At 40.1% G+C, this 21,730-nt stretch overlaps 1 protein-coding gene across 3 annotated transcripts in view; it reads right to left on the reverse strand.

Moving 5' to 3' along the window:
- The window catches only part of Ptpn12 (protein tyrosine phosphatase non-receptor type 12), a 63,753-nt gene that overhangs the window by 34,547 nt on the left and 7,476 nt on the right, over positions 1-21,730 (reverse strand). For 2 of the 3 annotated variants that reach the window (XM_038315325.1, XM_038315324.1), the window contains exons 2-3: positions 6,536-6,644; positions 385-461 (exon numbers count right to left, since the gene is read on the reverse strand). In XM_038315325.1, coding sequence (XP_038171253.1) covers positions 385-461; positions 6,536-6,644 — 186 coding nt within the window. The remainder of the gene's footprint in view (positions 1-384; positions 462-6,535; positions 6,645-21,730) is intronic. The other variant, XM_038315326.1, reaches the window with a different exon arrangement.

Below are 21,730 nucleotides of genomic sequence, written 5' to 3' on the forward strand. Positions count from 1 at the left end.
ATTAATTTATCCTAAGAAACTGTGCAAAAGAATAGTGTTTATTATAATTTTATCACCAAGAAAAACTGGGAACTACCATATGGTTCAACGACATCTAAACTCAAGGGTCAATTTACTGAAGTATTTATATAGGCCTTCAGTTGTAAAGGTAGCGCAGAGAAAACTATCTCTGCTATCACTCACACACACACACAGACACACACGCAGCTTGAGCTGTATCTATAAGGCTTAGGTGGCTAGAAGGAAGGCACATAAGATATACAAGGCATTCTTATTCTATTTATTTTCTATTAGTACATAGTTGGTAGTTAAACACCTTCAAAAAACTGTATGTAGAAAGGCATTAAGTGTAGCAAGGAAAAGTCCCCTCATTTTAATATGTACCTTAATAAAATTTGCATTGATGTAGTCTGAATCTTGAGAGGGAGTCTTCAAGGTGAGCTTGACTCGGCTGTGGTCGACTACAAGAGAAAAGACTTCTGTCACTTACATGCAGGCAGCAGAGCCTCACAATGCAGCTCACAGGCACGGACCGGCTTCCACCCACCAAGTGCTGGGATCACAAGTGTGCCACCCCATCTACTCTAAACACGCAATGTGAAGTTCAGGTGCCAGGAAGGCAATTGTAACATTATTTTAACAAAAAGTAAACTCTGAGAAAAGCAAAAAAATTATAAATATATTAAAGCTGCAATCAAAATTATCTCTGGAACTTTAAAAATATAAAACATTAGACCCTGACCAAATTATCTAGGGGTGAAGCCTCAGCGTTTCTGTTTTTTAATTTAAATTTTGTCTTTAAACCCAGCACTTTGCAAGTAAAGGCAGGTGGATATGGGTTTCCAGGCAACCTGGTCTATAAGTCCCATCACATACAGGGTTACACAGAGACTGTCTGAAAAGACAGAACAAATAAACTTTATGTGTATGGTGTTTTGGCTGCTTGTATGTCTTTGTGCCAGGTGTGTGCAGTGCCCACAGAAGCAGGAGGACAGCTTCTGATCCCAAGGAAGTGGAGTTACAGAAGAAGTGGTGTGAGCTGCCACGTGGGTGCTGGGGAACTGGACTCAGTCTTTTGGAAGAGCAGCCAGTGTTTTTAACGACTGAGCCATCTCCCCAGTGAAACCTCAGAACCTTTTAATGACCAGCACTCAAGAGTTCCTTTGCCAAGGTTCTTATCAAATCTACCTTTCCATATTTCACAAGAAATTTTGAAGATAATTATGACTAACGAATTAAAATACTACAGTATGACAGGACTGGACAAAAAAAATCAGACAATAGTATGGAAAAATGCAATCTTTCTTTTAACTTCCAATATCAGAACTCATATTATTTTCATTTGCATTAACTAAGCTATGTAAATCCTTATTGATCTATATATACATGTATGTATGTGTATATATATTATGTATTCGTGTGTCACACGGAGGTTAGACTTGGTAGAAAGTATCATAACTCATGGAGCCGTACTGTCAGATTTTATACTGATTTAAAAAAAAAAATTAGGCAGGGCATAATGGCTCACGCTTTTAATCCCAGCATTTATGGAGGCAGATGCAGAAGGATTTCTGTGAGTTTGAGGTCAGCCAAGGCTACATAAGGATCTTATTTCAAAACAACAACAAAAACCCAAAACCTCATTAGCTCAAAAAATGACAATAAACATTTAGAAGTGGTTTTAGATTTAAACAAAGATTGCAATAACAGCATAAAGTCACAGCTACTTGCCACTGAGCTTCCTCTAACAGTAACACTGCTTTGAAGGGTGGAAATGTTGAATCAAGATCTTGCTATATATAGTACAGAATGGCTTAGAACTCATGATTCTTTGTACTCAGCCTCCCAAGTGCTGGGACTACAGGACTATCTCCCACGAATGGCAAGGTGGGCCATGAAGTACATACATTTTACTACTTGAAAATTAAAGGAGCCTATTCACCTGGTTGATAAGGTATGAGAACTGCCCAGTACCACCTACAGATTAGAAAAGAAGACAACACACGAGCTGTAACCATGACTATCACATTACAGTTTCCTAATCCAGACAATGAATATGGAAACCAATTAATATACAAAAGATAAATTGGAAATGGCAACAGCTATGAATATACTTCTTACTGAAATATTACAAAGACAACTGTCATGAATGACTTATTGCTCATTTATACAAAGCACTAGAGTTCTTTTTACTTGATGTTTTGGGATGGGTCTCTATTTTGGGAGTCTGTAGTTGGAGGATTAAGGAGGAGGCACTAGACTCTGAGAACTGCGCATCCATTCTCGCCCGTGCTCTCCCATTTGTTTCACTCACATCACTCGCTCTCCTCTTTTTAAATGTGATTTTGGAAAGAAAATATGTACCAAAGATGTTTCTTTTGATACATGAAAGAATGACCATATAAAGTTTCTTAATAAGGGGTCCCAATCAATAACTGCTATCCATATGGCACACCACTCACTCTCCAGTCAGTGCCTCAAAGATAAGAGTACAGCAATTGGTTCCGAAATGACAGTTAAGATCATCAGCCTACATGTAGGCTGTCTATGTGTAGGCTGAGGATTACTTTCTCACTCTCAAACTGTTCTAAGATGAAAAAGGAGGTTAGGCATACGCAAAGTGGAATAGCAGAATCTCCTATTTACCATCAGAACAGGTGGAATATCCCCAACTCACCAACTCCAAAGGCTCTATTTTAGCCCTTACAAACAAGAAAACATGGGTAAATAACCTCTTATTCTAATAGAACATAGAAAATTTTCAATTCTGGAAATAGTCTCTAGTATCCAGGAAATATTAAGCACTCTTGGCTGGACATCGTGGCCCATACCTGTAATCCCTAGACTTAGGAAGCTAAGGCAAGATGATCAAGAGCTTGGGCCAACCTGGACCACCCAGGGTTAAGACTTTTATCTTAAAACCAAGCAACAACAAAAGGAATTCTTAACAAAAGGAATTCTTATTAAGTTTTGCTTAAATAATTTGAAGACTTTTCACCAAAGAAGATATACAAAGAATCGGCTAACAGCACATGAAAAGCTACAAATTAGAAATATTACAAATTAGAAATATAACAAGAATCACTAGAAAACTGGAATAAAAAAGTCTGGGCCAGGAAAATATATAGTGGTTAAAACATTTGAGTGTGGTGGCCGACCTCTAATCCCAGCCTCAAAAGGCAGAGAGACTGCAACTGAGGAAAATTTCCAACCGCAGGTCTTCATAGGCACATATGAATAGGCGTACACACTCATGCAAGAGACCCAAACACATGACACGTAAGTGCAACGGCTCACACCTCTAACTCTAGCTGCTCAGGAGGCTGAGGCAGGCTTAGAACTTGAAGGTCTAATACAAACTAACACAGTCTCAACAATCAAAAGCCCAACTCTTCCACGAGCTGGTGGGAATGTGGGAAACTGGTTCTTACTTGCCACGGTTGGGAATGCAAAATACTGACTTGGACTAATTTATCTCAGTTTCTTAAAAAGTTAAACATAAGGTAGGTGTTGTGTGGTACATGCCAATAACACCGGCATTACAAGGCTAAGGCAGGAAGATGAAGAATTCAGGCCAGCCTGGGCTAGGGCTACACAGCAACTTGCTGCCTTGTAAAACAAAAACAAACAAAAAAAGGTTAAATATAAACTTCTGTAGGTTCTACAATTATATTTCTACATAGGCACCTAGGAACAATAAAATTGTATTTACACAAAAAGCCTTATTCAGAAATATTTTTAGTGACATTATTTATAATATATATCAAATGCAGAATGGATAAGCAATATATAATATAGTCACAGAATTAAATATTCTTCAATAGTAAAAAGATATAACTACTAGTACTATTATAACACAAATAAAACTAAAAATGTGCTCAGTTAATGAAGTCAGGCACAACAGATCACATATTATATGAGGTTTATGTCAAACATCTAGAAAAACAAAATCTAGACTCAGAAAGTATGCTGACAATTGCCTGGGGCTAAAGAACACAGAACTTTTGGAAGTAATGAAATGTCCTAAAACTGGATTGGGCTGGTTTACTTATGACATAAATTTATTTTAAAAATTAATTATATACTTTGTTTCTGCAACAACAGACATGTTAAACACTCAAAGAAAATTGAAAAATTATTTTCTGACAAATGTACATGCCAAATATAAACAGGCAGAAACTGACTAAAAGGAAGAAGAGGTCCTCCTGCCCTGACTACAGCTGAGGCTGGCACTCTAAGGAAGGCTCTCAACCCCAGCTTAGACAAGGCTCAGTTGTGCAGGCTGTGCAGCAGAGCCCCACAGTCTGCCCCTAGAGGCTGGCAGCAGCATGACAACCAAACGCTTCCTGTCAACTATCCTGGAGTGCCACAACCACCCTTTCTGGATGCAAACTGTCTTTGATCATATGAGCACTGCGATAAGCGACTTAACTCTTCCAGACTCAGTTTCCCAGCTTCAAATGTGATTACAAGAGGGAAAATCTATTTATCACAGAAACGAACAACTAATTCACCAGCACACCACTAACCTCCCCTTTCTCCCGTTTCCCAGCTCTCTCAGGGGCTTACCCTTTCCGCATTACCCTACAGAGCTCGTGTCTGTGTCCTCACTGTCTGACACCTAGGCTAGAGCATGAAGTTCAAAAGCAGGGACTTCTGCATGTTTGTTTTCTGCATCATCAGCACATAGATTCTGATCACAACTCTTTGTAAAATGCATGTGAAAACTGAAACCTGGAGCCAGTTAAGATTTATTTCTCTAGACTACAGAGAAATCAGTGGGCAGTACTGAAAGGTCACATGATTATGTTGAAAGTATCCGGAAATCCATGTCAACTCCTATATTAGTAATAGTATATTAATGCTATGGTCTGACTGCATTCCCCTAAGTTCATTGGCTGAAACCTAATTCCCAATGTAGTGGTATCAGCAGCAGAGCCGGGAGGAGGTGAGGAGGGTATGTTCTGATGAGCACAATGACTGTCTCTACAAAAGAGGCCCATGGAAACTTGTTTGCTCCTTGATCTACACGAGGGCTTGATCTACAGCGAGTAGGTGCCAGCTATGAATCAGGGAGTGTGCGCCCTGGTGCCCTCATCTTGGACTTCTCTCAATGCACTTCTGCTGTTTACAAGTCGCCAAGTCTATGGCACTTCTGTTATGACAGCCTGAACAGACTAAAGACACTGGCAAGGAAGGCGGAGCATATTCACGCAAAAGCCGTGAGAGGATACTGTGCTGGATTCGTAGAAAACAGCTGACCTATCTAACACTCCAAACAGCCCTTAGAAGTATTATCACAAAGGGAACGCCAGTCCCGGGCTCGCAGAGCGGCACTTCATCCTTGCTGTGCTAGCCCCTGCCAGTGTCACTAACACTGCACGAGCACATAATCCACAGATGGGAATCATGCAGCACAGTTACGGAAAGTACAGGATTTCTGAGGGAAGAAACCAGTGAGGAGGGTCGGAGAGGTGGCTCCGGCAGCGAGGCACTTGCTGTGCAAGCATGAGGTCCTGAACTCAATCCCTACATACACAAGCCAGACATGAGTGGTGCTTGTAACGCCAGCTCCAGAAAGGTGCACAGGTAGACCCTAGGCTTGCTGGCTGGGTTAGCTAGCCTCACTGGAAAGCCCTAGCCACAGTGAGACACCAAATCTCACAGAAAAAAAAAGCAGAAGTGGCTCCTGAACCTCTAACCCGGAGGCTGACTTCTGGTCCGTCCCTATACAAAACACAGATATGCATGCACACAAGAAATCAGTGAGGAACAGAGGGAGATAAGAAGAGGAGGAAATGATCTGAAAGAGGGTTATCATGAAGGAAGAAAATTTCAGAAAATAGACTGGCCAATGGCACACACACTTAGGAAAGAAAATCACTGAAAAAGACCACTGACTCTAGTGAGGCCACTCCCTTAGGTCACTGGAACCCCAGGGTATGTCAAAGAGAAGCCCTAGTAACGACACTTAAGGAAATGGTGCTATGGGGGTAGATAGTTCAAGACAGCTGCAGGCAAACACTGTGGCATCTTTAAGAAAAAGCAGGTCCAAGGCAAAATTTTTCTTTATAAAATGTGGAACTTATCTAGAAAACAGTATTATCTTAGCATGTAATCATAATGAAAATATAATGTTTTCAACTTTAAATATGCTTAGATACCTAGACTGCTGAGGACAGCAGACACAGGTTTCTGAGGTATCTTGTGGCCCACTTTTTCATCCACAGTTAATCAATTAAGGTTCTTCTCCGATTAAGTAACAAACAAATCAGTGTTTTAGCATTTTAAGAAACTATCCCAATTGTCTACATTACTTAAAAACCAAACCAAACCAAACCAAACCAAAACAAAACAAAACAAAACAAAAAAAAAAAAAACCCTGCTACAAGAAGGGCTTCTAAGCAGTTACGAATTATTCTGTAGTGTTCCTCGGAGGGACTTACACTACCTCCTTAGCTGCTCAATCCAGAGCTAGAGGTCACAAGAGCTACGCCGCATTCTATGTTCTCTAACAAGGGCAGTTCGAACTTACATGGCAGTATGTCCTTATATCTGTTCTTTTTAACATTCTCTTCTTTTTCTCCAGTGGCTGTGGGGTAAATCTTTTCTGTTCTATATTTGGTAGACAATCTTCTTAATCGCTTAAAATACAAGAAAATAAAATTCAAGTTTAGAGAAACATTGATATTTTCAAAATGTTAAAGATTTACAAAGAGCTCTTCAATGAATTCTGTTAACCCAATTCCTCACAACTAATTCTCCTATTCTCTAAGCTGTTAATTTCCCTATCCCTTAAAAATTAACCCTAAGAATAATTTCTTTTTAGAATAAGTGTAATTGTAAGATTGTTTATTCCAAATGAACAGCAAAGGGAACTAGAAGTAATTTTACTTAAAGGTATCAATAAGCTGAGAATGTGTGATTAATACAGGGTCTTGTACAGGTCTCTTCTCTCAGCAGCCCAGGAGCACCCATGATGAACCAGGCTCTTTCCAAGGCATACGCTAATAATTACTTGTAAAACACTGCAAAACAAAGTTCCTTCATACTGGATTGGCAATGCTCAACAAAGACTAATTCTGCTTATTCACTGCCTCACAGAAGTGGCTTGTGGGTTAGTGACAAATTCTTACCACATATGGCAGTAGGGATGTTCTTTGGGCTGGAATATTTCTGTTTGTCAGTAATACACTTCCTGCTTTCAGAAGAACTGAAAGTTGGCATTGTGAATTGTTTAGATTCTATGCAACTACACTTCTAAAAATTAATTTCAAAGGAGATTACTTCCTTGATGGATTAAAGACATATTGAAAGCACTCTGATTTTAGGACTCAAATTATTAAATACAAATGAAATGAAAAAAAATCTAGTAGCAACTGAATTTTTTCACCAATTTATTTTTGTAACCCATGATACTGAAACTCAAGCAATTAAGAATTTTCATGACTGTTTTTAAAGAAAAAAAATCACAGAATTTTAACACAAGAATCTTGTCGTTGTTATGGTGTTACTTTAAATCATTTTACACACGGGCACTTACATAGGAAATGGTTATTTTTGTTTTACTCAGAAAAAAAAGACTAAATTTTAGAAACCAAACACAGGAATACACTTTTTTCTTTTAAGAAAAATCATGCTATATACTGGCACAAAGCCTAAGTAAAATTTTACAGGTCTATAGTGACTTAAAAAAAATCTCAAAATATACAGATGTGTAAAAAACCCAGTTTTCCTTACGCCTGCAACCCCAGCACTCATGGGAACAGGTCACTGGGCTACACTAGAGCCAGACTTCAGTACCATGTGTGTCCAAACAAGGTATTAATTACAGTTACAAACCCACCCATCTTACACGTGCCTCAAGATAAAGCTGGCGCAATATGGAATAATGTACGCCCAAAGCTCTTTATTGCAATATGTTCATAATAAAAGTTCACAAACAATAAAAAAACAGCCTATTAATAGGACTGGATAAATCTGTTTCATACAATCAAGTATGATATGACTAAAAAGCAAGTAAGAAAGCTCAGTCTTGAATACAGTAATATGGCACCATATCAAAAGTTCTCATTAAATGTAAAAGGAAAACCCAAGACTGTTCTACTATTGGCATTAAAGGATTTAAACCATATCTGCTTGTACACACGCATAAAACATCTCCCCAAGAATCGAGCACCACAGGCTACAGTGGAGGCAGGGAAAGAGCTGAGAAATGGACAGGAAGTAGAGTACTGTGTCTTTTCACACTTCCGTGTTGTATGAACATATTGCCTACCCGGAAAATTAAATGCAAAAGTAAAGCAATAGAAAAGGCAAAAAGATTGCTCACAGGTTTCATTATTCCCTGTTAATAATATCTTGCATATCCATTTTCTCTGCTCAAAGATCTGACATCAGAAAAGATGTATTTTAAGATATTTACAGTATCTTAATATAAAGCTTTTTTTGTGAAAATTAAACTTAAAGGATGTCGGTTTAAACAGTTGAAGAAGCGATGGCAGAAAAGAAAAGTACTTTACACCACTATTACTGAACCAAGAGTTAACTACAAAGGAAGGAACAGGGCCAGGCTGGGTTACAAGCTGCTGTCGCACTTCTAGAGCACCTACTACCCATGCCAAGCACTTCCTTGTGTTACAATTACTGAGAAATATATTTACAATGTTTTTATGTGAAAGCTGATAATTATTACAGAATGTCTTTGTATCATAAACAAATATTCAAGTTTGAATTTTTATTTATCTAATAGTCTTAAAGCCTGACATATCATGGAATGCTTTATATGCTCAACTTTAAAATGAATATTTTATGAAAATAAAGTTAAAAACCTAGAGTCTACATAAATGGTATAGCCAGTGAGATCTGATCATTGCATATTTTATATGTGTATATAGCCACAGATTATATACATATGTATTAAAATATTTAATAACATAATATTAAAAACATATTTTAATACCTATGTTTTATATATATCGGTGTTCAGATATGATTATTATGTGTAAATTAAGTCACATATAAAATTAAATATATTTTAAAGATCATGATATACATTAGAGATATGCAACATAAAAACAGAATAAAACTTTGTTTTGCACTTTGAAAAAGATCAACATCCAGAAAACTCCACCAAGCTGCATTAAAGACATTTAAGTAGAGACTTTGCTCCCATCAAAAATATAGTCAGCCTTACAATTAGTTGCATTAATTAAAATTTTGGTTTTGATAATATACATCAGTTCATTTAATCCACCGTTACAATCTTTAAAAAAAAAAGATAAGGCCTCCAGACTCAGCAAAGAGTCTGGCATATGAATGGCTCAATAATCATTAATTACTATTAGCCAATTAAAAAATTCTTTAAATATTACTTGTACTTCAGATTTGTTTCTTTGAAACCTTTCCTAGACTGAGTCTCAAAGAGAAATACATTGTGGGTCACTCTGTCTGCTTGGGCTGTTGTGCAGTGTAAGGCAGTTTGTCCACCTAACCTGAGCTGGCTTTGGAATCAAGTGGACGGTCAGACTGCCGAGGTCCCCAGTCATTCAGTGGGTCTGGGGCAAGTTAACTAGAACACTTTCATTCTTAGTCAGTTACCAGGTGCTGCTGCGGTACGTCTGACCAAGTCTGTGAAGGAGTATTGACTAATTCGCTTGGTAAAACACCAGTTTTTCCAATTATTAGGTTTCTTTGTATTTTATATATAAGTTTGTAGTATCAAATAATTCCAAGACGCATAGGGCCTTTTTTATAGGAAATTGGGGAGGAATTAGTAAGGGTGAAAAAGGCAGTTAAACAGTCTGGAGGGTGGACGAAGAACACCACAGCTGGCTAACGGAGGACCGAAATGTTCTGAAGTCACACAGGAAGAATCTTAAACTGCAGGAATCGTAGACTGAATGTAGTAGATAAGCGAGACTGGCAGCAGCACACGGTTTCTGAACACAACCAAGATGGATCCAAAATAAACACATAGCAAACCCGAGGTTCTGGCGGTGCTTGCCTGTGATGCTCGCCTGTGATGCATCCGGTGACTTTACTACAGCTTTTTCTGAGCATGCAATGTGCACCCTGTGCCTGCCCTCATGGTATGCAACACAATCACTGCCATATGAAATGAACTGTAGTACTGTTTTGTTTGACTGTGCACACAGTTTTCAAGTCCTAAAAAACAAATGGTTTAATTGCAGAAAACAGATTTTAAAAATATTGTTATTAGCATGTAAATATCAAACTAGCCTATCTCTGGACTGTACGGGTTTAGAGTGTTTGATTAAAGTCAAACTAGTATGACTGAGTTGGTGAAGTACAGTTGCATTAGCATGGGACCTCAGTTCCATCCCAGCACCCACGTTATAGAGCTGGGCTCTGCATGCCATGCCTGTGATCGCAGCACTGGGGAGGCAGATAGGAGGATCCCCGGGACGTCTGGCTAGCCAGAACAGGTGAACCAGGGAGCTCCATGTTCAATGAAAGCCTGTCTCAAATAAACAAAGTGGGGATAGAGGAAGACACCCAACATCAACTTCTGACCTCAACATGCACACACATGCACACACCCAATGTTTGTAAAATACCAGAAATTAACCCTGTATAAACATGGCACAACTTTACATTATCAGGTGAAACTAGTAAAAAACCACCACTTTTTTCATTTGAAGCTGAAAGTCAGGACTGATTAACAAAGGATATATGATGTAAAGGAGAATCTCTCAGGACCTTTTAGGTAAACACTCCAGTGGACCTCTGTGCTTCATATATTCCATCTGTCTCTGCTCTCAGTACACCAGGACAGAAACGCCCTGAGACGTTTTCCTGAGACTACTGCTGTGACATACTCCATCATCCACTCCTCCCAAACTGCTTCCTCATCTCTAACTCAGCTCTTCTACGCACTGCCAATCAAGGACACATCTCAACACACAAACATCATCCTTGGCAGAACCAGAACTTCCTGAAGATACAGCCAGACTTCACATTGTATTAACAGCAGCATCACCAAATTCACGACGGACACTCTTCCCCACCTCTGAAGTGCTGGGACCTCAGGTATATACTACCACTCCTAGCTAGAAATACAAACTTTTAATATATATAGGGAAATAAAAAGCAGAGTATCACTTAAATCAGAGGGAAATAAAATTATGCCATACTGGATCAGTGAGATGGCCCAGCAAATAAAGATGCTTGCTTGCCCTGCAAGTCTGATGAGCTGATACTGACCCCCAGGACTTACATGGCGGAAGAACTAACTCCTGAAAGCTGTCGGCTGAACTCCACAGGAACACTGTGGTCAGACACCCCAAATAATAAATGTGATAAAATTTTGTTATACATGGCCGGGTGTGGTGGCAAAAGCCTTTAATCCCAGCATATGAGAGGCAGAGACAGGTGGATCTCTGTGAGTTCGAGGCCAGCCTGGTCTACAAAGTGAGTTCCAGGATATTCAGGGCTACACAGAGAATCCTGTCCTGGAAAAACAACAACAACAACAACGACAAAACCTGTCATATTTATTAGTTTTACTGAACAAAGTTACCTAAGAAAAGTTTATTTTGCACAGTAAACTGGACAGAAGTGGGTATGTTTGCACACATGTTCCAATTCACAGGGCAGGCTCACTCCTACTATCAGCACCTTCCTCTTCTCTACATAACGCCTCTCCGCCCACTAAACTCATGAGCCAATGTCTACTGACTTATATTTCTGGTTGTGAGCCTAGCCTTTAATAGCCGAGCCATCTCTCCAGCCTGCCTACTGATTATTAACTCCAATTCCAAGGATTTTTTTTCCTCCCTGTCCCCACAGTAAATGTCTCAGAAATTACAAATTCCAGGCATTAAAACTATGGCTACTGATCTGAGTAGTAGTGGGGCACAACTAAAACACCCCCGTGCCTGGGACATTTAGGATACAAAATTCAAGACAATGCTAAAATTGTACACGTCTTTAATCCTAGCACTCAGCAGAGACAGAAACAGGCAGACCTCTGAAAGTTCCAGAAAGACCAGGACAACAAACTGGGACCCTGTCTCAAAATAATAATGATAATAACAATAAAGAAGTAAACAATTCAAGGCAAGCTCTGGCTACACAATGAGTCTGATATCACCCAGGGTTGAGACCCTGTCTCCAGCAACACACACAAAATAATACCTTCCTTCAAATTATGATGTATCTTACCTTCAAGAAAACAGTCAACAATTTTCACAGGGGACTAAAGCAACCCATCATTAATAAAATTAAGAACATCAAGACCCACTGCTGTACCTTAAGGGACAATAACATCAATTCTCTTTATCTCCAACTAAAAAACAAACCAAAGACAACTCCTAAATTTGTAGCATGGACCAATTATTTCTCACTGCCAAAACAAACACAGCACAGACCAATTATCACACCTGCAGTTTAAACAGCTCAATATACTCACCACTATATGGAAAATAATTATTTCTGCAAGACCAGAGTGCCACAAAGCTGTGGTCAATAAACCAAAAGTTTTAAAGAGAAAACCTACATTTCCTGGTAAACTACCAACCTTCTGAAAAAAATTTTTTTTGTTACAACTCTACTGAAATTACGTTTAGGAGTTTGTCGGTAATCTCAAGAGACACCAAAGCTCAATACTGAGCTAAAAAATTTGCAACAATAACAACAAAAAATAAGATTCAAACGCAATCATAACCATTGATTGATTTCAGGTCATTTTTTCCTGTTTTAGAACTTACTATTTACCATCCCTGGTTTTTAATTCCATCGCTACTGCCAATGACTATAAACCACTGTCTGGGAGACAGATGCACTCACTCACACCTCTGTCTTCTCCACAGTGCTAGTGTCTTCTCACATGAGGATCAGACTCAACACCACAGCTAATGAACTGGCCTCCTCCTAATCACATTTATAACACACTCACGTAAGCTACATATAGAGCCTGTACAACTGGAGAGAATAAAATGCTATTTAAAATTTGGTCTTTGTTATTTAATCATATTGATTTGAAACTGATTGTAAAAAATGAAGTGGAGCAGTTGGCCTCAACTTGTCCTTCCATCTAATCTAACCAGACTGAACATTCTTTGCATCTGAGACCCGAGGAAGTAGTGTACACTCAGGGTGGTGTGGACACGGTCGTCTTGTCTTAAATAACATACCTGAGCCAAGGTTTTTTGGTTTTGTTTTCAAGACAGGATTTCTCTGTGTAACAGCCCTGGCTGTCCTGGACCTTGCTCTGTAGATCAGGCTGGCCTCAAACTTAACAGAGATCCACCTGCCTCTGCCTCCCAAGTGCTGAGATTAAAGGTGTGTGCTACCACCATGCCAGGCTCTGAACAAAGTTAATTCACTTCTTTATTACCCATAATCTGACCAGGCAAAGCTTCTATTTCAATTTCAGCTTCTTAAAAAAAAATTCTGATTCCTGCCTGGGGGCAGGGTGATGAGCGGGACACCTGGCACACAACTCCTACTTCCCAGCTGGGGACAGCTCAGTGGTACAGCACTTATCTACACGCAGGAGGCCAAGGTTCAATTCCCAGCAGCATACAAATAAAACCTCATCCTGTTTCCTCTGGCCTGCTCATCAGCCTACTTCCGATTCATCTCCTAATCTTTCCACCTCACGGGCCAGGCCCCACTAGTCTTCTGTTTCTCATGCGCATCTGCTCCCTCCTGAAGAACGTTCTTCCCCAGTGTGTCAAGAACACCAGCTGTCCATCAAAATCTGCTTTCCAGGACTGAGGCACTGTAGTCATGTGCCAAACAAAGGGGTGAGACAGTACTTACATATAAAAACCCTGCCAAAGAATCCAGAGCGATGGCCAAAAGATTCAAAATAAAAGCAGCAAAAAGAAAGGTGTGTGAAGCGAAGCCCAGGAGAACAAAGCCCGGAAGTACAAGTTTCCCAGAGTTCTCTCCTAATGACGTCAAAAGGACCCATGAATTCCTGAAGCAATCAACTGTGACACCCTTTGTAAAAGTGCCCACTCAGAGTGGAGAGTGGTGCCCAGGATGCACTTCAGCCACACGGGCAGTCTTGGAGTAGCACATCCCAGCTGTCTAAACTCCCACACGGAAGGCAGGTGTTCAGTATAAACACTATCACTCGCTTCAACAATTGACACACAGTGAAGCGAACCCTTCTAAAAACCTAAGTTCCCAGATATCAGCTAAGGCTCAACCAAACAAAGCAGATCTTCCTAAGAGCAATTCCAGGTCCACTAATAACCCTTTCCTCCACACAAGTGTAAAGTGAAAATGCACAAGCTCTCTCTCCTTCAAAGTCCTTCTCACCTTACACACATGTCAGCAGGGTAAATCACCTGACTAAAAGATACTTTAGGTTTCACAAAAATCTAGGTGAAATACTAAGACACACCAGTTTATAACACATACCCATGAATTATGGGCTCAAGAACCTGACGTGTCAGACAGCATTCTATTACAAGTGGCCAACTGCTTTCCCATGAACAGACCTAGAAATCACTTTTTCTATACTTTTCTCTCCTGCTATTGTTTCTAATTTTTTCCAAATCAGTTAGGCCCTCCAAAGAAAATGATCACTAATCTGTATTTCTCTCATTATTGGGAAGGCTGGTAGTTTGTTCCCCCATATTTAATAATTATTTATCTTCTTTCCTTAATTATCATGCTATATATCTAAGTTTCTACATTCTTAATGCTGCGACCCTTTAATACAGCTCCTCACGTTGTGGTGACCCCCAACCATAAAACTAGTTTCATTGCTACTTCATAACTGCAATTTTGTTGTTATGAATCATAACATAATATCTGGTATGCAGGATATCTGACACGATCCCTGTGAAAGGGTCATGCGACCCCCAAAGGAGTTTTGACCCAGGCTTGAGATCCACTGTTTTGGTTTGGGGGGGTGGCTGTTTTGATATTTAGAAGATACTTATGTGTTTGGATAATAATCTTCCATCTGTTTTATCTTAAAATTACTGAAGTCTCTGCATCACCTCTTGTAATACAGATGTGCATCTGAGGTGAGAGGACCACTCACCGCGGAGCAGGCTCTTCTTCCACATGGGCTCTGAACAGCTGACATCCCACCTACAAGACTTATGATTCCAGAAACCAGAACAAAATAAAATGTTGAAAAAAAAATGAGGAATTTCTTACTAAGTTGCAAAGGGTGGTCCTGAAGTCGTACACACACACACACACACACACACACACACACACACTGCTATGTGTATATGATGGTGATAACAGGGAATAGGAGGGGAGTAGTTAGTACTCAGTCACGAAAAGCGCCCCTTCCCAGGCTCATCTGTGAAAACCCGAGTCTCCGCTGGTGCTGCTGTTTGGAGATGACATTAGGATGTAGAGCCTTGCTGGAAACAGCGTGTCACGGAGGACAAACTGTAAGGGCTTATCACCCACTTGGAGCTCACCTTCTGCTTCCCACGTATCTAGGTGCGATGAGCTCGAGCTTCCTGAGCTGCTGCCATTACAGACATCTAACCTTCTAACCTTCAATTGCTCATTCATGTTGTTCACAGGGGTATTACAACATATAGGTCAATCACTTTAAAATGTGAACAAAATACAAATGACAGAAAAGAGAAAATATTAGTAACATAATATGCTCAGTGAAAAAATCAAAATGCAAAAGAGTGGAAGATAAAAGAGAACAATGAAAATATAAAACATAAATGTAGCAGACACTGCTGTAAATTATCAATTATTTGAATGTCAATAGTATAAATGCATCAATTAAAAGACAGATAAGGAGGGAAAAGTAAATACATGCAGAAGATTTATCATTCTAAGATGAGTCAAGAAAATAATCATACTAATTTTGGATACAGTGGACTTTACAGCAAGCTAAATGATGGAGACTAAAGGGGTTATCACAAAACAAGGGAGTCAATCCTCTGAGAAGATAAACTATGTATATACCTAATACTAATTCATTACAATAAGATGTAACAATCTAAGTATATGTCTAACACTCATTCAGTACAACATATACGCAGAACTGACAGACACGGAAGCAGGAGGACTGGAGTCCACTTGCTAGTTGGAGACTTCCCGTTTATCAGAAACAGGCAGATGCTGCGGGCAGAGAATCAGTAAGGACACACTGAAATCCACACCACCATCAATCGACTAGACATAACGCTCTACAGAATACACGCTCTCCTCAAGTGCAAAGGACCCTGACTAAGACAGACCATGTAATGGGGCATAAATATGGGCCACAATAATATAAAACTTAACAAATTTACAAGAAAAGAAATTATATAGTGTTTGTTATTAAACAGAAATGGGATCCAACTAGAAATCAGTAATGGCAATTCTTGGCGATTAAACAGCACATTTCTACGAAATCCACGTGGGCTAGAGGCGAGCCCAGTGCTACCACTCAGTACCAGCACTCGTCTAAGAGAGACTGGGTCTCGGATTCAATGTCTACAGTAAGCAAATAAATAATGAAACCTCGAGAGAAAACTTACTCTGAACTGGTCAGGTGCGGTAGCCTATGCCTGCAATCCTAGCATAAGGGAGGCCCAGGTGGATTTTCATTTCTAAGCTGAACTAGCCACCTCTCCATAGCCCATCATTTCATGTGCTAGCTCAGGAACTGCTAGGATCCTCCTTCCCTTTTACTTTTCTAGTGCTAAAGACCAAATCCAGGGCTTCACGTATGTAGGTAAACCATTCCAACAAAGAACTAAACCTAAAGCCCAGACATTTCCTTCAAAATGAACAAGTAAAAAGCCCACCATTTCAAAGGGAAATAAATGAAGTATTCAGACTTTAAGCAAAAATTCATGTTTTTCACACACACACACACACGAGTTCACCACAAGCTTAACAGCTTTCAATATTTAATAAACACTTTGTACTTTTCTAAGTCACCATTCCTGTAAAACTAGATTTTATTTCCATCATTGTAAGATAAAGAATTCTACGAAGCCAAACTTTAGTGAGATCTGAAAAATGCCATTTTTCTCATCATTTTTTTTTTTACATCGAAGAGCTATCTCTTGAAGAAAATTTATATATAGTCTTGGTTTATTTTGAAATGAAGATTTTTCCGTTTCAATTTATTAACTTGTCTTAATTCCACATAACACAAAAGGGAATGATTTTTATCAGTTTATGAAGTACGACTATGGACAATGTTGTAGAATATTTTTATGAGTAGGAAGATGACTCAAGGTTACTTTAGTTCCGAGCCTATTAACTCAAAATATAAACGTTTTATAGTAACTACTAGTATGCAATTAGAGATCAATGGGGGGGGTTGGAGAGAAAGAAAATAAGTAAGTGTAAAGGTGATCCCCAAATTACCCCTCGGTAATGGGCAGCAGATGAAGCTGCTTTCTTCTGAAACGGTTTCATCATGTAGCCTTGCCTGGCCTGGAACTTGCTAAGCAGACCTCAAGCTAACAGAGAGCGGCCTGCCCCTGCCTCCCCAGTGCCACCATGCCCACCTCTCTTTAGCACACTGCCAAGGCTAAACACCAGGCACTACGTTAAAGTAACTTCATTCCTCCCATGTCCCGGGCACGAGGCAGCTCATCAGAGTCTCAGCCATGACACACCGCTTTGTTGTATACCTTCATGAACTGGAACCTCTCAAACCAGGCCAAACACACCTTCTTACCAATCCCGAGAGCACAGACCTCTAACCCCAGATCCCAGCCAAGTCAAAGGGCAGCACGAGCAGTTTAGCAGGACCCCGAATCAAAAGCAAGGGTGCTGGAGAGATGGCTCGGCAGGTACAACATGGCTCATGTCCTAGCACCCACACGGCAGGCCGCAGCCCTCTGTAACTCCAGTTCAGGCCTCTGAGGGCTCTCTAGGCACACACGGTGCACAAGTATAAATGCAAGCAAACACTCACACACGTAAAACACCAACACTGACTTGGCATGCGCTGCGGAATAGCAAATGCAAACAAAACATCACCTTTCTCTTCTAAGAGGTGACAGCCTCAAGTATTTATTTGTTTCAGTAACAAAGGTGACTAAAAGATGGCTGGAACCTTAAAATAGTGGTTTTGGGGTTTGGCTTTGAAAACTATCTTGTCTTACACTACACACTTAAGCTGCCTTCCTCCCGGTAAACACCTTTCTACTCAGAAGTTTCTCCACACGAGCAAGCTCTCACCTTGATCGACTTCACACTCGTACAACAGAACACACACCTCACTGCCAAGTTGCCTCTTAGTAACCCGAAAGCGAGAAGTAACAATTCTAGTCATTCCGAGCTTTCCCCTCACACTCCAAACAGACTAGTTAGTTACTGTAAGGTGAAGGGGTGCCTTTATTAGGCAGAAATGGGCAAAACAGAGGAGTGCAGAGAAGCAAAGCCAAGTAAAAACAGCCCCGCTACGTCAGACACACATGGGAAGAATCACCTAGGCAACAGATTCTTCTCCTTTAATCTTAACCTAGTATAGTGTAGGCTATTAACATCAAACAAAAGGTTGGGGAGGCTTTATGAATGCTCTGTGACTGACAGAGCAAGTGTTAGCCTAAGCAGCACCGTGTGGAGGACAGCGTCTGTTCTCATTCTGTGTCTTGAGTTAAACCCAGCCTGTTGCCTTTCAAGACCCATTAACCTTAATTTCCAGTTTCACTATTTTTTAAAAAAATAATTTATTTAACTTTATTTTATGTGCACTGGTGTGAAGGTGTAAGCTGCCGTGTGTGTGCTGGGAACTGACCCTGGGTCCTCTAGAAGAGCTGTGCACCTGTCCAGCCCCAGCTTCAAGTCCTTTAACATCAGTCTGTGACTCCAGAGTAAACCACCCTATACAAAAGTCGGGGAGAAAAGACCTAGAAACGCCCTTTACATCTGACGCACGGGATGTGTAATTCCTTTTCTGCTTGTTCTCAGCACAAATGCAACCTTAACACCTACACTAAGGACATTTTTAAATGTAATTTATTTGTAGCATGTGAAGGTAGAGAAAGGACTCAGCAATCCACAGGAGTCAGTCAGCGGCCTCAGGACCCTTTCCCTGGATGACAGACTACAAACTATAAAATGATATAACCCATTTTCTCAAGTTACTTTTGGTCATGGTGTTTTATTACAGAACTGGAAACTCTAACTAAAGCAGCCCAACAGCAGTTATCACTGGCTTATCATGTAAGGTCCTGGAATGAATCCCCATCACCAAAAAGAAAAGAAGAAAAAAAGCAAAACCCAAGATTTTTTTAAAATGTGTTTTGTTTTCTTACAGTGCTGGAAGGGATCCAGCCCAGGCCTTGTAGATGCCACCCGAGCACTTTCCTACCCCAACCCCACAAATAAGGAAATAATCTAACAACTGGGAAAAGAGGAAACAGGACAGCACATATCTGAATTAATGTGAAATTATCAGATTTAAGAATACTATTTATTAAAATGTAGTGGTGCATGTCTGTAATACCAGTACTCAGAACACCAAGGCAAGCTCCAGCAAGCTCCAGGCCAGCCCGTGCTACATACTGAGTCGCTGTTTCAAAAAATATCCAAAACAACAGTGACCATATGGCCAGAACTCGATTTTGAAAGGTCCTACTCTATGTGATTAAACAAATAATAATAGGACATAAAATATTCTTTAGTCTAACATTCAAAAACAAAGATCAAGTTCCATTTAAAGCTGTCTCCCTTTGGAAATGTCATCTGTCATTAGACAGCTGCTTACTGTATACAACATAACCCCATCCCTCCACATCTCTGAAGCGTTGTTGGTTGTCTTGACAAGATCTTCCAGAATCAGCTTAGAGTTGGCAAGATTCTCGGGGGTAAGGGAGTTTCCTAAGCCTGACAACACCCACGACAGAAGGGGACAGACTCCAGTAACTCATCTTCTGACCACCACAGGCATGCCCCTCCCCACAGTAAAATTTTTAAAGTAATTTCAAAAAGAAGAGTCAGATTAAATATGTTATATTTACTGAACTGATCCATGATCTGCTCGGGCACATTTATGCTTTTCCCATCCCTCTTCTAAATTTAAATATACTTTTACACAGTATCTTCAACTGCCACTGACAACACCCTACACACATATACCTTGTCTTCCCAAGTATCATATCCTCAGCTTCTTCAGATACCGTCAGTGTCCACTCCACACACGGTGCCTGTAACACGGTGGGCACTCACAAATCTCAGTAAGTACTTTCTTGTATAACTAAGAACAGGACGGAGACCACAGATGTAAAAGGACAAATCTATGACCACCTTTAGTGCCTACCAGGGTACTCACTCACATCTGAAAAGAAGCTCTTACAGGAAATGCGTCAAGACTAACAGGATCCCCGCCTCACACTCCAAAGCCACGGCTGCTTGTCTCATGTCTACCACTGTCAGTAATTACATAAATCTAAGAAAATGTAGCCACTGTAAGAATAGGAAACATGCTGAAAGAGCTCAGCCCCTCTGAGGAAGAGTGGTGGTTCAGAACAGCGCATCACTTCGCTCATCTTAGGACTTCTTCAGTTCAAACCTAATCAAACCTTTTTTCTTTTTCGAGACAGGGTTTCTCTGTGTAGCTCCAGGTCACCTGGAACTCACACTGTGGCTCTGGCTGCCCTTGAACTCACAAGAGATCTGCCCGCCTCGGCCTTCCAAGGGCTGGAATTAAAGTTGTAAGCCACTACCACCTGGAAAAAGGCCTTTTTTTTCTATATAGTATTAAAAATACAATTTTACAGTGGAAAACAAGTACTTTCAGATCAACTACATTAATATATTTATTCCATAAAAGCGGAAATTAAGTACACGTTCTCTTCTATACTTTAGGTAAATAGTGAAATCATTCTAAAGTTTTAATTGTCAGAGTGTGGTGATTTAATTTTGTAATTCCAGCACAGAAGAGGCTGAGGTAGGACTGTTCCAAGTTTGAGGCCAGTTTAGACTACAAGCAAACAAAATTAGTTATTTCTCTCTTTATTAATTATATATATATATATATATAAGACAAGGTCTATGTAGTCCTGGCTGCCCTGGAGTTCTGAGATTCTCCTGTCTCTGCGTCCCAAGCGCTGGGATTAAAAATGTTTGCCATCACACCCAGCCTCAAAATTTTAATTTTTTGATCTTCAAAGTTCCAGTCTGTAAAAGGCAAACTTATGATTTCTAAGAGGATAAGAAGTATGCCCAACAGTACACCACAGATATGCAAGATTTCATTTATTTGGTAAGAACATTCAAAGATGAGAAATAACTTATTTCAGAAAGAAGAACCACAAACCACCAAGTACAGAGAGGTAGTGGGAAACTCTGAGGAGGCTTTGGAAGGTCAGGCCTCTAAGCCAGGAAAGAGTGCTTTGGAGACAAAGCTCAGTAGTGGTACCTTGAAGGCCCTTGCTTCAGTCCCTGGAGAGGAAGAGAAGAGCGGAAAGTGAAGAAAGGGGGAGGAAGGGAGAAGATAAGGGTGGAGAGAGGAGATAAAAATGAATCGTGCTTCCAGTGAGTCTTATACAAACGTACTGAAAGAAACCATACACCCGGGAAGGAAGAGGTTAAATGTCTGTCTCCTGATTTTACTAGCATGGTTCCCTTTAGTGTAAAGATGCCAATTTCAGGAAAGTGAGTATGATCTATGGGATGGACTGAATGAGAAAAACTAGAGGCAAGGAGACAGCAAGCGCTACTTTGTAATTACTCCCCAAACACCCACCAGTTCACCCAAGATCACAGCGACATGGTTACCTAGATTTTATTAATTAAATTCAAAACCAGATGCTTA

The sequence above is a fragment of the Arvicola amphibius genome, chromosome 18 (assembly GCF_903992535.2).
Source record: "Arvicola amphibius chromosome 18, mArvAmp1.2, whole genome shotgun sequence".
In the NCBI taxonomy this organism is placed as follows: domain Eukaryota; kingdom Metazoa; phylum Chordata; class Mammalia; order Rodentia; family Cricetidae; genus Arvicola; species Arvicola amphibius.